We start from the raw sequence: 15,836 nt of genomic DNA, 5'->3' as shown, positions 1-15,836 counted from the left end.
ACACTTGCACACACTTGATTTTGTCAATGGCGCCTTTTGTTCCTTTCATCTCTGTCCCAAACAAAGCATTCTTGTGTACGCAGGACGGAAAGGGTGAGGGAGAGAGAAGAGAAGGAAAGAGAGAGAAAGAGACAGAGACAGACGAAAACATGCAACACGCTTTTATAGTTTAGCGAAGGCAAAGTTTTGATTCTGTGAAAGGGTCAGCACTACGTAGACCACGAGAGCTCATCTGTTACCATGGAGATGGAATATATCCTGCTGGAAAGGTTAGTTTGCAAAATGTTATCAGACTCAAACGTTTTACTTTTACAGTAATGCTACTCTGCTGACTGTCAATCAGACAGAGACAGAGCATGCCCTCAGTAAAAGAGAATGCAAAGGATTGTGTGTGTGTGTGAGAGAGAAAGAGATGCAGTGATTACAAGAGGAACAAAATTATGATTGAGAGAGCAAGTTTTCAATACTGTCATTGTAATTAGGAGAGGCCCGTCATTGCATAATCAGAGATGTGTTGTGTAATTAACAATAATGACTTGCATAAGATCTGCATTGTATCTGAGCTATTTTCTTGCAGGGTGTTTATTTGAGCAGTCACAGTGTGTGTATGTGTGTGTGTGGGTGTGTAGGCATGCATTTTGGAGATATACTTTGTGTGTGTGCATGCAGGTTGGAATGTATGCATGAATGTGTACGTGTAGCGAGTGTGTGTGTATGGGTCTATTTAGTCAATGTGAACGACAAAGCTCTCAGTGTACCCCTGACAGTGTGGTGACTGAGAGCATACGCTTACAGCAACAACACATTTAGAGGAAGAGAGAGAAAGAGAGGGAGAGAGGAACATAGAAAGAGAAAGAGAGATAGAAAGAGAAGAGGAAGATACCGAAGAGGCTGAAAAGGAAGGGACAGGACATTTGTGGTTCTAGTCCAGAAATGTTGGCCCCAGCCCGGACCAACTCTTATCAGCGTCTCTTGTTTCCAGTCAGAAGTTCACTCTTTGTCCACTAAAGGTCTCCCAAGCTGGCACAGGCATTGAAGCCTTTTTTTTTACTTCATCTAGATAAACTCTGTGTTTCTCACTTTCTTTACCTTAATTGAATCGTGTCCATTTCTCGTTTCTCCACACTCACAAACGAGCCCAAGTATCTATTGTGTGTCTGGATAATGTACATCCCGTCATCCTAATTCTGCACCTGCTCCTGGACTCTCTCCCTCTTTCTGCACATCTAATCATTTTATCGTTCATCTCCTTCTCTCAATCTCCCCTCTTCTTCTACTCTTCACTGTCATGTTCCATCTGTGGTCTACGTGCGCTGGAAGTAAGTGAGTGGGTGTTTGTGGGTTTGCTCTTTGTTTCCACTGTAGAGGAGTTCATTCTCTCATATGCATAATTTTCTTGACCCCGATCTTTGCTGTGGGTGTGACTTGACTTTGCATGACACCCAAACTTACGAGACTTAAGATAAATGCTGCTTTTATTTTATTTTCGACAAACAACAGGCTTTGGTTCAGTACAGCTCTTGTGGTGCAGCCAGTTGAGCAGAAGCCTTTTTATAACTGACTTGTTTCACTAAGCCATGTCTGACTTCCTCTTTCACCCCGTTTCCTGACACGATAAATCAGTTCACACCATTCATTCTTTTTTTTCCCACCAGGGTGTATGAGTGTGAAAAACACCCTAACTGTCAACTTAACCACACAACATATCTAAACCGTATCTTCCATGTGTCTGAATACCTTCCCATATCAATGACATAATCTAGTATCTACTACATTTGTATTCCTTATAGATGACATCCGCCACACCCCCTTCCTCCCGTAGCTCCTCCCCCCAGAAGGTGTGTCACTCCCAGACGCAAACGGACATACTGAAGCCCCTGTTGGGCGGCGGGAGCTCGGGCGGGGGCGGGACCCTGCGGAGAAGGAGGCGTGTGCTCTCCAAGGATGGGCGGAGCAACGTGCGCATCGAGCACATCAGTGGGCGGAGCGCCCTGTACATACGTGACCTCTGGACCACCTTCCTGGACATGCAGTGGCGCTACAAGTTCTTTCTCTTCACCGCCACCTTCGCCGGGACCTGGTTCCTGTTTGGGATGTTGTGGTATCTTGTGGCGTTGGTGCATGGAGACCTAATTGGTAAGACAGGAGGGTGAACCACAACCAACATGTTCAGTCGACATAAGTGTTGTTTTAGCTGTTTGATGTGCCAGGGAAACACCATTAGTAGGTGCTGGACTCGACACACAAACATCCCCAGCTCAATTTAGACCCTATTACACATGAACAAAGGTCTGTTCTGTTAGACGTACTGTAAGGGAAGCACGGAAGTTCCCTGTGAAGATCAAACAAAAACCGAATCTGTTTTCCATTGTTTGGTGTGAAGCTAAACTAAACAGCGTAACCCTTTGTACATCACTGAAACACACAAGGTGAGTTTTTCACGAGCCCTTTGACCCTCCCTCCACCCCCCCAGAGTTCGACCCACCGTCCAACCACACCCCCTGCGTGATGCAGATGCAGACCCTCACGGGAGCCTTCCTCTTCTCGCTGGAGACGCAGACCACCATTGGCTACGGCTTCCGCTGCATCACCGAGGAGTGTCCCGCCGCCATCATCCTCCTCATCCTCCAGCTGGTCATCACCATGGTGATGGAGATCTTCATCACTGGAACCTTCTTGGCAAAGGTAAGGGTATGGCTCACACGGGAACGAAGAAGAAGTCTCTCGCAGATTCATCATCATATTGTGTTGGGATCTTTGTCTACGGGTGTGTTGTCTTTATTTAGTGCGGGCTCAGTGCGACTCATATTTTTTAATTAAGGTAACTAGAAAATGCAATTCAACGTCATGCAGTTAAGAGTTAAGTACACAGTCCTGAAGATGTGGAACTTGGCCCAAATTGACTTCCAACCTAGCTGACTCAGCATGCACGGAAATGGAATTGATCCCGACCACAATCCACACTCCAGTACACTCAGACAGAGACCTGCTCAGTGAACCACCCCCCCCCCCCCCCTCCCCCTGCCACCTATTTAGGTGGCTCGGCCAAAGAAGAGAGGTGAGACCGTCAAGTTCAGCCAGCACGCCGTGGTGTCCAGTCACGAGGGCCGGCCCTGCCTCATGATCCGGGTAGCCAACATGCGCAAGAGCCTCCTGTTGGGTTGCCAGGTATGAAGCTCCAACTTTGTGTGTGTGGTTGGCATGTGCTGTGTGTCTCATTTAATCTCTTTTTTTCCCACACCCGTTAACACGACCGATAAATGATCCATTCATCCATCAAAACAAATCATATTTTCTGTGCAGCTTACGAGTGAGGAGATTCTCATTCATATTGACTGTCTGGTCTCAGGTGAGCGGGAAGCTGCTCCAGACGTCCCTGACCAAGGAGGGGGAGACGGTGCGTCTGGACCAGAGGAACGTGCCCTTCCAGGTGGACATGTCCAGCGACAGCCCCTTCCTCATCCTGCCCCTCACCTTCTACCACATCATCGACGACCTCAGCCCCCTGAGGGCCTGGGCTGCCAAGGGTACACCCTCCTTCATCACCCTACTTCATCACCCTCCTTCATCACCCTACTTCATCACCCTCCTTCATCACCCTACTTCATCACCCTCCTTCATCACCCTACTTCATCACCCTCCTTCATCACCCTACTTCATCACCCTCCTTCATCACCCTACTTCATCACCCTCCTTCATCGCCCTCCTTCATCACCCTCCTTCATCGCCCTCCTTCATCGCCCTCCTTCATCGCCCTCCTTCATCGCCCTCCTTCATCGCCCTCCTTCATCACCCTACTTCATCACCCTACTTCATCACCCTACTTCATCACCCTCCTTCATCACCCTCCTTCATCACCCTCCTTCATCACCCTCCTTCATCACCCTCCTTCATCACCCTCCTTCATCGCCCTCCTTCATCGCCCTCCTTCATCGCCCTCCTTCATCACCCTCCTTCATCGCCCTCCTTCATCACCCTCCTTCATCACCCTCCTTCATCACCCTCCTTCATCACCCTCCTTCATCACCCTACTTCATCGCCCTCCTTCATCACCCTACTTCATCACCCTCCTTCATCGCCCTCCTTCATCACCCTCCTTCATCGCCCTCCTTCATCACCCTCCTTCATCACCCTCCTTCATCACCCTCCTTCATCACCCTCCTTCATCGCCCTCCTTCATCGCCCTCCTTCATCGCTTCATTCTTTTTCGCTCATGCACTAACTGTCGATTAGGATAAACGTGTCTGCTTAATGGAGAAATGTAAATCTAAAACATGAGGCTAGCATTAATTAGGCCTGCGCTTTTCCAATCAAGTGGCAACTTTCAAGTTTTTGCTTTTCAGGTTTTTAACTTCCTTGTCTCACTTCCCTCTCTCTCTCTCTCTGTCTCTCTCTCTCTCTCTCTCTCTCTCTCTCTCTCTCTGTCTCTGTCTTGTCTGTGTCATCTCTCCCCTCCAAGGTGGTGGATGGACAGATCCGGACCTGGCTGACTTTGAGCTGCTGGTGATCATGAGTGCCACTGTGGAGCCCACCTCAGCCACCTGCCAGGTGCGCACCTCCTACCTCCCCGACGAGATCCTGTGGGGCTACGAGTTCCCCCCCGTGGTCTCCCTCTCCCCCTCCGGGAAGTACGTGGCCGACTTCGCCTTCTTCGACAAGGTGGCCAAGACCAAGACCACGCCCGTCTTCAAGTCGTCCTCGTCGGGCTCCCCGCACCACGGTTACCAGGGTGGGGGAGGCGGGGAGGGCGCGGACCCGGAGAAGATCCGCCTGGAGCAGAGCTACCGGGAGAGGGGGGAGGAAGGGGGGGGGGGCAGGGGGAGGGTGAGAGACAGTAGCCCGCTCAGCGTGCGCATCAGTAATGTTTGAGGGGTGAGGGGTCAGGGGTCAGGGGTTGGGGTCAAGTGAAGATGTGTTAATCCGTGCACACACAAAACATCAGACAGGGGTGTACACCCCTATTAGCATGTAATCTATGTACATGCACACATGAAGGGACTGCCCCCACGCCCCCGACACACACACACACATACATACTGACACATATACACACACACAAAAGCGCACAAACACACATGAGTTTCAAGCAGGGTCTGTTAACTACATAAGTACACTACTATAAGTAATTTGTAAATACTCAGAAATGGGAAGGGGGTAGTTCCCCTTGAATGCTGTTTTCACATCTTTTTAATAAACCATGTCATTTTGACCCTACCAGGCTACCCTTACATACACCTTCACACATAAGAAAACACAATTATAAAACACTGTAGGCTTTCTGATGATTTCCTGAATGGTATGTGCCATCTATTTTAGTTTTAATTTTAGCTGAAAGCACTTTGAAAAAGATATTACACTATTGTACGACAACAACAAAGAATGTAGACCTCAAGTAAACTTGACTATTTTGAAGGTGCTGTGTACATTCTTGATGGTGTCACTATGCATTGTCTGCACAGATATTTCTGTTATTCTCAAAACAGCAGAGTTAGCACTTTATGTTCCGTTGCACCTTAGGAACACTTGTAGCACTTCTCACTGGAATGTAGATATATATAACATAACTTTTAACTTCACTGAAACAGCTTTTATAATTGCTTACATTTTCTGTTTGACTGTATAACAGTATATGAGTTCCCAAAGTTAGGTAATTTGTTATAACTGGGCTGACTCACTCTTAGTTCATAGGTTAGTTTAATGAGTTGTTTTGCGGCTGTGCATGTAAGCACAGAATTTAATATTATCTCATTGCAAATGCATATTTAGAAGAATCCATAGCAGAGGAATCTGCTGGCCTAAAAGCACTTCCAATGTAACATGATCAAGATTCTTTGCTCAGAAATATGTATGTGGCTGTATAATTAATTACATTTTAATCTTGAAAGGACATTGTTTTATGTGTAATGTTTTGGGGGAATTCTATGAACTAATCTTGGATGTGTAATAATATTTGTATCCTTTTGGGATGATGAGCAGAGAGAATCATGTAGAAGTCTTAAGAGGATACTGAATCTGAGTAAAGTTGATGATGATGATGATGATGATGATGATGATAGTGAAGGTGGAAGTATGTCCAGTGAAAGAGGTTGGATGATAATGATTTTAGGTGTGTTTGTAGTATCATTTAATCATGCACGTCAAGCCCCTGTATGTTTGCTGATATCTGTTGAGCCATGTGAGAACTGTGCCTTTCTGTCATTAATAAAATCTTTAAATAATTGTCTAGATACATAATGGGTCTAGGAGTAGTAACATGCCCACAGAAAAACAAAACAATCATTATATCTAACAACTTGGCAACACTTTACTTTAATAAGGGTCCCTTTGAAAGGGGTTAGGGTGATATGGCTATAAACTTTATTACAGGCTCAAGGCCCACATGGTAAAAAAAAAAAACAATACATACAAACAATTAATTACATAGAAATATACAAGGAAAGAAGGGGTAAAAAAGGCACTCATGCCAGTGTTCCCAGATCTTAGATGTGTACTTGACAGAGCTGCGGCCAGGGTCTGTCATCAGATCAATTATAACATTTGTAGAACAGTCCAGCTGACTCATAAACTTAAAAGTAAGGTTCCTCAGCAAGGCCATGAAGGTGGTTAGACCCATATTACAGAACAGTTCACTGGCTCTAGTACTCCTGGGTTTCTTCAGGAGTATTCTAAGACGGTCATTATAGGCTACTTTCAATTTACGCAAGCTCTCCTTCTTGTAATTTACCCAGAGTGGAGCTGTATAGAGAGGGGTGCAGTAGGCTCTAAACAAATTAATTTTAACATCAAATGTACAGTGGTGGAATTTTCTAACTTAACATGTTAGCTTGGACATAGAGCAATCCCCTCTGTCTGAACATGTCGGCATCATCCTCCAACGTATCTGTAATAATGTGCCCTAAATATTCGGTACTATTGAACACTCCCAGAGTTTGCCCAGAAAGATGAAAGGCAGGGAACTTAATATGTCATCCTTAGTTCTACAGACCATTACCACGCTCTTCTTGGCATATATTTAACATCAAAATCGACCCATAATTAGAGCAGATGTTAAGCAGCTGTTGAAACCCACTGCTACTAGGGGATAGTAAAGCTAGGTTGTCTGCATACAAAAAGTGGTTGACCAGGGAATCACCTATCATACAACCTGTTCTGTATCCCCCCAGCTGCCTGGAAAGGTCGTCCATATAGATATTGAAAAGGGGTGGAGGTGCCGGACCCCATTACCAACTTTAAAAGGGGTAGATAAGATGCTCCCCCATCTTACTCTCATGCTCTGGTTCACATACCAGTAAGCTAGGATGCGTACTAAGCTACTGGGCACACCCCTAATCTTGAGCTTATTAACCCTTGTGCTGCCTTCGGGTCATATGACCCAAAGGTTCATAACGAACCATTGTTGTGTTTACCCAATTTTACCCAATACAAAAACAAATAATTTTATTTGAACCTTTGCAATGTGGGGTGTCTGAGACAGACCAACGGTTAAAAGAAAATGCTTCACTTTGTTTTTGTATGCGGTAAATTGGTCGCAATACGACGGTGGGTCACAATGACTGATGGGTCAGAATGACCCGAAGATAACACAAGGGTTAAACAGCTTAAAGTGGTGGATGCGGTCAAATGCTTCGGACACATCAATAAACCCTTTAAGCATAGTAGAGCCCTGCCTTCTATATGTGTCTACTGCCTCTTTCAGAGAATAAATACATAGGTCAGTACTATGTTGTGCTTAAAGCTAAACTGAGGGTGGTTATGTATTCACATAATTATGATGTGAATAATTATCATATAATTGTTAAGTATTCATTATACGTAGTTCATAAGCAGTTATGACCACGTGGATTTAAAAAGTGTGGTTGCAGGCAGTACAGACGGAATAGGAAGTTGACTTATTTCCTGATTTACGCATTACAATAAAGATGTTTCTGCATCATCTCTACATAGCTCTAGCTCTAACTACTGTCTATAAACAAGGTAAGAACGTACATATGTATGTACCTTAACAGTATTGCTGTTACTGACAATATGACTTGTTTCAATGATAGATTTATTAATGATTTACATATGATTACATGTTAACTGCCGTTAACTATAGTTTCCCATCTACATTTTGTAACAGGTTTTTTCTTCTCATTCTACTGGCTGTTATCAACTAAGGGATTTGCAATTATTTTAATAATGTGTGAACAAAACCTTTTTGGCCATCATAATAAGTGTTCAGTGTATTGACTGATAGTTTCATTTTTTCTTCTTCTTTGGGTTAAGTTGAGAGAATCAATAAAACATAGTAAAATAAATTGTTCAGGTTATACGGTGAGCTACACAACATATTGTATGTGTTAACTTAAGGGAAAATATGTGTAGTATGTCCTTAAATATATATGAAGTTGCGTGTGAATATTCAGATAAACCTTGTCATCGACAGAAAATGACAGGAAACAGGAACTTGCTGCGTGGAAATTAAGCTGTGAAATTAAAGTTCACAGCTCATATTGTTCACATGTTCCTTATAATGCTTATTTTTAAAATGCATGAAGTTCTTTCTTGAAATAAATGCACAAGCCGATGACATACACATGCTCCTTACTCCTGCATAATTAAAATAGATGTATATAAGTATTACAAACTAATACAAACGAGAACTACAAACCACCAAAGTACAACTTGGAGATGGATTGACTAACACTGTGATGAAGAAAGTGTTTGTCCGTCTCTTCATAAACGGAGTGACTAAGTTCAGTTGAGTTCTGGATTTTAATACGTATTTATCAATCTGCAGATTGGGAGAGAAAACCAGTCTTCTGACCATAAATGACAACACAACACCAAGCTTAGGTCTCAACCAGGTCTCTCTCAGCTCCGAAAGCCGGAGGACCATCTTTTATAGGGCACAGGAATGTAAACATAGATAGTGACAGTCAGGCAGTAATGACGTTACAACAGTCTCAGAGGAAGCGCTTCACAGCTCCCAACACATGACCACTCAGACTAGAGAGATCATAGTTGGCACTCTCCTTGTAGTCATGACAAAGGACGTTTACCCAGTACTTTCTCCTGATCACGAACATCTATTAACCCTGACACATAGACACAATCTACTGTTATTAATAGCAAGCTTACATGATAAACGTACTAACTAGTATCCAATGACTAGTTCTATTGATTAGTGATTAATGTAAGCACACAGGAAATCCCAATTTCTTCCACAACTGTCCCTAACAAGACCTACTGTACATCCTTCATTGGTTCACTCTCACCTCACTAGTCACTGACATGACTGCTGCTGCATTACTGAATCATCCATGGATTCAAGTGTTGTTCACTCATGCTTAATAAACCTTGTATTTAATAATAATTGATTTATGTTTGTTCCACAGTTTACTCTGAGGAGACCCCTGTGTTTGTACTGAAGGGCCAGGATGTCCGTCTGGAAGTCAAGAAGCACGTTAATCAGGATGAAATAATAGTGATGTTATGGAAATTTAACGAAAACGTTGTTGTGAGATATGTCCCTATGTTAGAAGATCCTGTCTTAAAAGAATATAAAAACAAGGCAATATTTTCAAAAGAAAACTTCTCCCTGCTTATCAAGAACCTTCAAGAGGCAGACAGTGGATCTTATAGTGTAACAGTGACACGTTCAGTTAAAGAGATCAAGAACTTGTATTTTATTGTGGTTCAAGGTAGGTTTTGTTCTTCCCCCTTTACATTAGAGATATCAAGAAATGAAACATGAGCTATCTCTAGGTTATTGGTCACTATGAAAGTAAGAAGAGGTTGATACACACATTGCTGTTTGTACTTTTACCAATATGGAAAAAACATTGCAACTTTGTGTTACTGATCCATAGTGTTTGTGTGTGTTTGCAGACAAAGTTGACCCACCAGTGCTGACAGTAGCCCGGAACACCTTCACTGCTGACTCCTGTAACATGACTGTGACCTGCAGAACTCTGAACACCTCAGTCTCCTCCACCTGTAACACCACCACCTGCTCTCAGGTGGGAGGAGACAGAGGAGGGGTCGTGACCTCTACTGCTCCTCTCCTTATCTATGTATCTGGGGGGTCCATCATCTGTAACCACAGCAACCAGGTCAGCTGGGCAGAAGATACCAAAGAGATTAAAGGGCTTTGCACTCTTTACCCTACAGGTAAACCTGGCAACCATACAAACACTGTCTTTCTCTTTCCTTCACATACAAATGCACATGTCAAGTGCCTGCCCACTAATAGGACAAGCCTTGACCACTCCACCCACTACAGGGTTTGTAAATCTCTAGCACACAACCCCAACACGGATGACCAGGACAGGTAATGGCTCACAATGCTTTATTACAAAGTTAGATCCAATACAATAAAAATCAGTCAGCATGCCTGGCGAACCACATCTCCTTCACAAACAACCATTGCAGTATTATGTATCAGAACACAGCCAATCCAACACTCCCTATCTAATTCGCCACAGGTGTATCTGATCTACGGTTATTCCTGGCCTGTGACACACACACACTTTCCCTGTGCTTGCACTGAAGGATGATTAAAGCATCAAAGTGTTCAGTAGGTCTTACCTCAAATATGTTGTTGTGTTTGCAGACCCGCCACTAAATCGTATTTTTGCTGTCACAGGAAGCACAATTGCTGTGTTTCTGATGTGTGCTGGTGTTTATGTGTGCCATTATAAGAAAAGTAAGTAAATGACATACTACATTTTTATAGCCTGTTGTACCTACTGTGTTGTTACTGTAAACCAATACTTAAATGGGATATACAATTGTTTTCTGAGATTGACAAACAAGGCAAGTAACACATGTTGTCACCATAAAAGTGCATGGATTAAATAACTCAACACGTTTTTGTGATTCAAATCTTATATATTTCAAGATTTCCTTCTCCCAAGTAAGGTACCAGAAACATCTGAACATAGTAATTTTGTTTTTAAAATGTACTGTAGGATATCAACTTAGGACAAATTGTTTCACTCAGTTGATAAACTGAATATACTGGTACATACTGTCCATGGAGATTGGAAATAGTTTTGAGGTCAATATCATCAGTCATGTGGTCTTGGCATTAGAAACAACAAACACAGAAAATGAGAGACTTGCTTTGTTTCTGGATGTGTTTCAGAGACAAGAACTGAATGTATAAACTCAACATATGACTCTGTTCAGGTAAGTAAGAATTGACAGGAAAATAAACAACTGACATGGAATTCTGAGTCATTATGCAGTCCAAGGAAATCTGACTTAAAGAACATTGAACATTTGGGAAATGATGAAACAATATTTATATCATCTCTGGACCCATACAAGTTGCATACAGTAGTCACAATGCTACTAGTGACTGCATGTGTATTCTCTACATCGTTTCAGAATTCTCCTCAAGCCCAGGGGGCTCCTGTTGATCAGTCAGCTGACCGCTGCCCACCAACCATCTACAGCACAGTGCAACACCCTAAGCCTGAGGACCCTGAAACCATGGAGATGACTGCCAACGCCACACAACTCCCTAACAGCATCTACGCTCAGGTGACGAAAAAAACCATCAGGCGTACTAGCACTAGTTAAATATAACTTTTGGAATTGGAAGATCATTATATTGCTTGAAGTGTAGTTTTATTTAACAATTGATTGAAAAGGAAAGCTGGTGCAGTGTTGTGGATTTAACTTATATTGTATTCTCCATTCCGGTACGTAAATATAATTTAATGTTTAAAAGAAAGAGAATGAAGAAAGAATTAAAAGCCTAAAAGTTGCTTGAAAATAAAGAATACATTTGATCATTAAGTTGTTACAAAACTGTAACAACAAACTGTCAATTATTGATCAAGTTAATGATTTGAATTCCAGTTGTGATTATTATGTAAATAATAAAATCCTGTATTGTACAATGAATGTGTCGGTACAATGAAGTTACGGTACAGTTCAGTTAAGTTCAAAAAGCATCCATTGTCAAACATTTATTTTATGCTTTTACATTTGTCTTTACTGCTGCTACTGTCTTCAGGGATAAGTATGGCTCAGTGGTTAAGCATTAGACCGATGTTTAAGATAGCACATGTTCTAATGCCCCTCCATACGTTGTTTTGCATGAAAGTGTCTGCTAAAAGAATGACTGTTTGCATCCAAGTGTAATACCATAAAGTGTTTATCTAATTATTCTGCTTGCTGCCTTCACCTTTGGTTCTGTTTTGCTGATATGTTGTGAGACAGTATTATGTTGCTCAATGTTGAATTCATTCTTTGAAGATTAATGTGTCTAGTAAAAAGCAAAATGCTCAAACCAGTACCTGAGTCTGTCGACCAACTTGTGTTAAAGTTCCAGTTTTTGTCTATAATAGATGGGGTCAAAGGGCATTGTCACTTTCTCGGCTCTCACATCTCATCACTCAGTGGGACACACTGAAATACAGTGACATGACCTGATGTAAGAGGGTTCAAGTTACCCTTTCCCTGCTCCTGGGTTGATACTCTGATTGGTTAGTATCTGATTGGTCAAACACTGTTTCCATCTTTCTCAGGCATCCATGTTTACTTTTCAGTCTCACTTCACCAGGGGTCATTCTCAGAGCTAGCACATGGTCATTTGTATTAACTTTATTGCATTTAGACTTTTTTTTGTTATTGATTTATTGATTGTTTTTGTAATGACAGTGACATTAGTACATATTATAACTGTCAACCACAGTTATGGAAAAAAGTACATACGTTTTTCTCGAGATGTCCAAAAGCACATTAGCTATCACAGAGAAGGTGTGCATTTATTTATTAGGGATATTATTGATCATACAACAGATGTATGATGTAATAGACCATTAAACATAAACTATTTGGTTTTGCACAGTAGGCCTTTACAGGCTTTACAGCATACAGGACACTGCATGCATTTGTCTGTATTGGTAAAACAAACGAAGAATTATAATATCATATACATAAAAAAGAAAAAAAAAGATTGGATTATTTGTGATGAATATACTTCCATTAGACGTGACAACATTAACTTGTTGATGTAATGCAAAAAAAGTAGATTCTGGGATAAGTGTTCTTGTCATTTTAGGTAGAAGCACCACCTTTAATGAGGCATCCTCATACTAAACATGCCACATGACTTCAGTTCAGTCCTTCTTGCTGAGTTTCTCCATGATGTGGACCGTGAGGAGGGCAGAGACCATGAGGACCAAGCCCACAGAGAACAGCACGATCTTCAGCATGTACACAGACACACCAACAGGGGGCATCCCTGAAAACAAAACACACAAACAGTACAGAGATGGTGAAGATCAGTACTTTCTGCATTTATGAAAAAAAGGAGGGGGATTGCAATCTCAAACTCTCTGCTTTGTATTTAGGTGAGGGTGTATGTGTGTGTGTGAAAGAATGAGAAAGACAGTGTGCTTGTACAGTTTCAAGGTTTACCTGTAGGGTAAAGAGTGCAAAGTGCTTTAATCTCTTTGGTATCTTCTGCCCAGCTGACCTGGTTGCTGTGGTTACAGATGATGGACCCCCCAGATACATAGATAAGGAGAGGAGCAGTAGAGGTCACGACCCCTCCTCTGTCTCCTCCCACCTGAGAGCAGGTGATGTTGTTACAGGTGGAGGAGACTGAGGTGTTCAGAGTTCTGCAGGTCACAGTCATGTTACAGGAGTCAGCAGTGAAGGTGTTCCAGGCTACTGTCAGCACTGGTGGGTCAACTTTGTCTGGAAACACACACAAACACTATGGATCAGTAACACATAAAGTTGCAATGTTTTTCTTGTCTTTTCCATATTTGTAAAAGTACAAACAGCAATATGTGTATCAAACTCTTCTTACTTTCATAGTGACCAGTAACCTAGAGATAGCTCATGTTTCATTTATTGATATATCTCTGTAATGTAAAGTGGGAAGAACAAAACCTACCTTGAACCACAATCAAATACAAGTTCTTGATCTCTTTAACTGAACGTGTCACTGTTACACTATAAGATCCACTGTCTGCCTCTTGAAGGTTCTTGATAAGCAGGGAGAAGTTTTCTTTTGAAAATATTGCCTTGTTTTTATATTCTTTTAAGACAGGATCTTCTGACATAGGGACATATCTCACAACAACGTCTTCGTTAAATTTCCATATTAATACTATTATTTCATCCTGATTAACGTGCTTCTTGAGTTCCAGACGGACATCCTGGCCCTTCAGTACAAACACAGGGGTCTCCTCAGAGTAAACTGTGGAACAAACATAGAGCTCATGAACTCAAAATTTGTACTGTCCATTGTGGAATTGATTTACAAACTCATATAGATGACAGTGCAAATAACCCAAAAAGAATCAATAAAGTACTGCGTACTCTAATCCAATGGTTTAATCATCAGAATGGATCAACACTTACCTGACAATGGTCCAATACTGCTAAGTAAACTAAAAAGCAGAAAGAAAGCCATCGTGGACATCTTGGTGGTCTGTGACATTTCTGGACTAATGTGTTCCGTTTACTACGTCTGTGTGTCTGAGGTGGTTTCTTATTGGTCTGTGCTGATGACACTCACTGTGACTTTTAGAAATACAGCAATACTCGGTCAGACCTTGTTGAAGGCCAAAACATGTTAGCTGAATCTGAGGGAATTCTTGATGCACATGCATGACTTTAAGTCATTGATCATCTAACTGGAGTCATTATACTTTAATGAATATGTGTTGAGGTAGGCTTTATATTTTAAAAGTGGATCTTGTTGAAAGCTGCTTCCTGTTTTTGCTGTTGTGCACTTCCTGTCTATAACCACACAGCTATGTGTGGTTATAGACATGGCCATCACTAAAGATGAGCTTTGCTCAAGCGGCCTGAAGTTGTTTGTTTCCAATGGTCGTTTCCTCAAAACTATGTTAGCAACACCCAGAAGCTGAATGCAGGCAACAGGTAAACGACCGCAAAGTCGCTCAAGGTTTCACACACAACTTGTTTGACAGTGAATATGAAAGAAAGTCTGATCAATCTTGTACTGTTCTTCAGATATCAACTTTTTTTCGATTGTAACGTGCAGTTACTATCACTATCATTGTGTCATGGCAACTTTACGTGACTGTACTGTATTGTCTACAGTATGAATCCAGATGTGATTTATTACATGGGGTTAAAACTCCTCCAGGGTTGTGGACTCCTCCCCTCCAGGGTTGATAATCTGTGTCAGGATCTGTCTGGTTATAAACACGCTCCCTTATAAGAAGCTCCATCCTACATCCTCAGCTGTCAGTCAGTTGCCTGACTAGATGCAGGCAGCCTGCTGGCTAAACGCCTGTCACATTTCTCCCATATACATTCCTCTGGACTTCCTGCCCATGTACATTGTTGGTACGTTAAGCAACTCACCCAGGCACTCATTTCATCAAATCATGTAGACACTGAATTGTGTCTGGTCAGATGGTGCAGTAGCCAGTCTGGCAATACTCCAATGTTGGTCAGTCATACAAGAACAAGACAGGACAGCTTGGTCATCTGGCACCTTTTATGGACACAGAAAACATGTTCTGTGTGTGTTTGGTTTTCCTCTTTGTGTGTCTATATTTGTATATTTCTTATTGTTCAACACCGATGGTGCATTCTGTAGTTTCTAGAAATACATGAGGTCTAGAGGCCATACTTGTATACATGAAGCTGTGCAGGCTACACTAATGCAGGGAAAAGTTAGGCTAGTAGAAATGAAAGGCAGCAATGATGTTCATGCATGACAGTAAGAAATATACAGTTGCTAAACCAAACAGATGCAATGATAAAATATTACATATAATGGGACCAGCTCAAATTAAAGTTATACGTTTATGTTTTTTGTCAACTTTAAAAAAGAGCAAAATAATTAACCC

At 42.0% G+C, this 15,836-nt stretch overlaps 3 protein-coding genes across 3 annotated transcripts; 2 read left to right on the top strand and 1 right to left on the bottom strand.

The window, feature by feature from the left end:
• The first annotated feature begins 240 nt into the window (after positions 1 to 240).
• Positions 241 to 4,869, top strand: LOC136959089 (ATP-sensitive inward rectifier potassium channel 10). Its single transcript, XM_067253311.1, has 6 exons — positions 241 to 269; positions 1,791 to 2,136; positions 2,474 to 2,685; positions 3,037 to 3,168; positions 3,350 to 3,527; positions 4,460 to 4,869. Exons 2-6 carry the CDS (start codon positions 1,791 to 1,793, stop codon positions 4,867 to 4,869), a joined length of 1,278 nt encoding a protein of 425 aa, XP_067109412.1. The 5' UTR covers positions 241 to 269.
• A 3,041-nt stretch (positions 4,870 to 7,910) lies between these two features.
• Positions 7,911 to 11,799, top strand: LOC136959356 (SLAM family member 6-like). Its single transcript, XM_067253668.1, has 6 exons — positions 7,911 to 7,974; positions 9,378 to 9,683; positions 9,871 to 10,152; positions 10,595 to 10,687; positions 11,129 to 11,172; positions 11,374 to 11,799. Exons 1-6 carry the CDS (start codon positions 7,920 to 7,922, stop codon positions 11,566 to 11,568), a joined length of 975 nt encoding a protein of 324 aa, XP_067109769.1. The 5' UTR covers positions 7,911 to 7,919; the 3' UTR covers positions 11,569 to 11,799.
• An 829-nt stretch (positions 11,800 to 12,628) lies between these two features.
• Positions 12,629 to 14,517, bottom strand: LOC136959421 (uncharacterized). Its single transcript, XM_067253752.1, has 4 exons — positions 14,371 to 14,517; positions 13,901 to 14,206; positions 13,417 to 13,698; positions 12,629 to 13,240 (listed from the first exon to the last, which is right to left on the bottom strand). Exons 1-4 carry the CDS (start codon positions 14,447 to 14,449, stop codon positions 13,116 to 13,118), a joined length of 792 nt encoding a protein of 263 aa, XP_067109853.1. The 5' UTR covers positions 14,450 to 14,517; the 3' UTR covers positions 12,629 to 13,115.
• Between the last annotated feature and the right edge of the window lie 1,319 nt (positions 14,518 to 15,836).

Source organism: Osmerus mordax, chromosome 16 (assembly GCF_038355195.1).
Source record: "Osmerus mordax isolate fOsmMor3 chromosome 16, fOsmMor3.pri, whole genome shotgun sequence".
Taxonomy (NCBI): domain Eukaryota; kingdom Metazoa; phylum Chordata; class Actinopteri; order Osmeriformes; family Osmeridae; genus Osmerus; species Osmerus mordax.
This window is presented reverse-complemented; position numbering and strand designations above follow the sequence as displayed.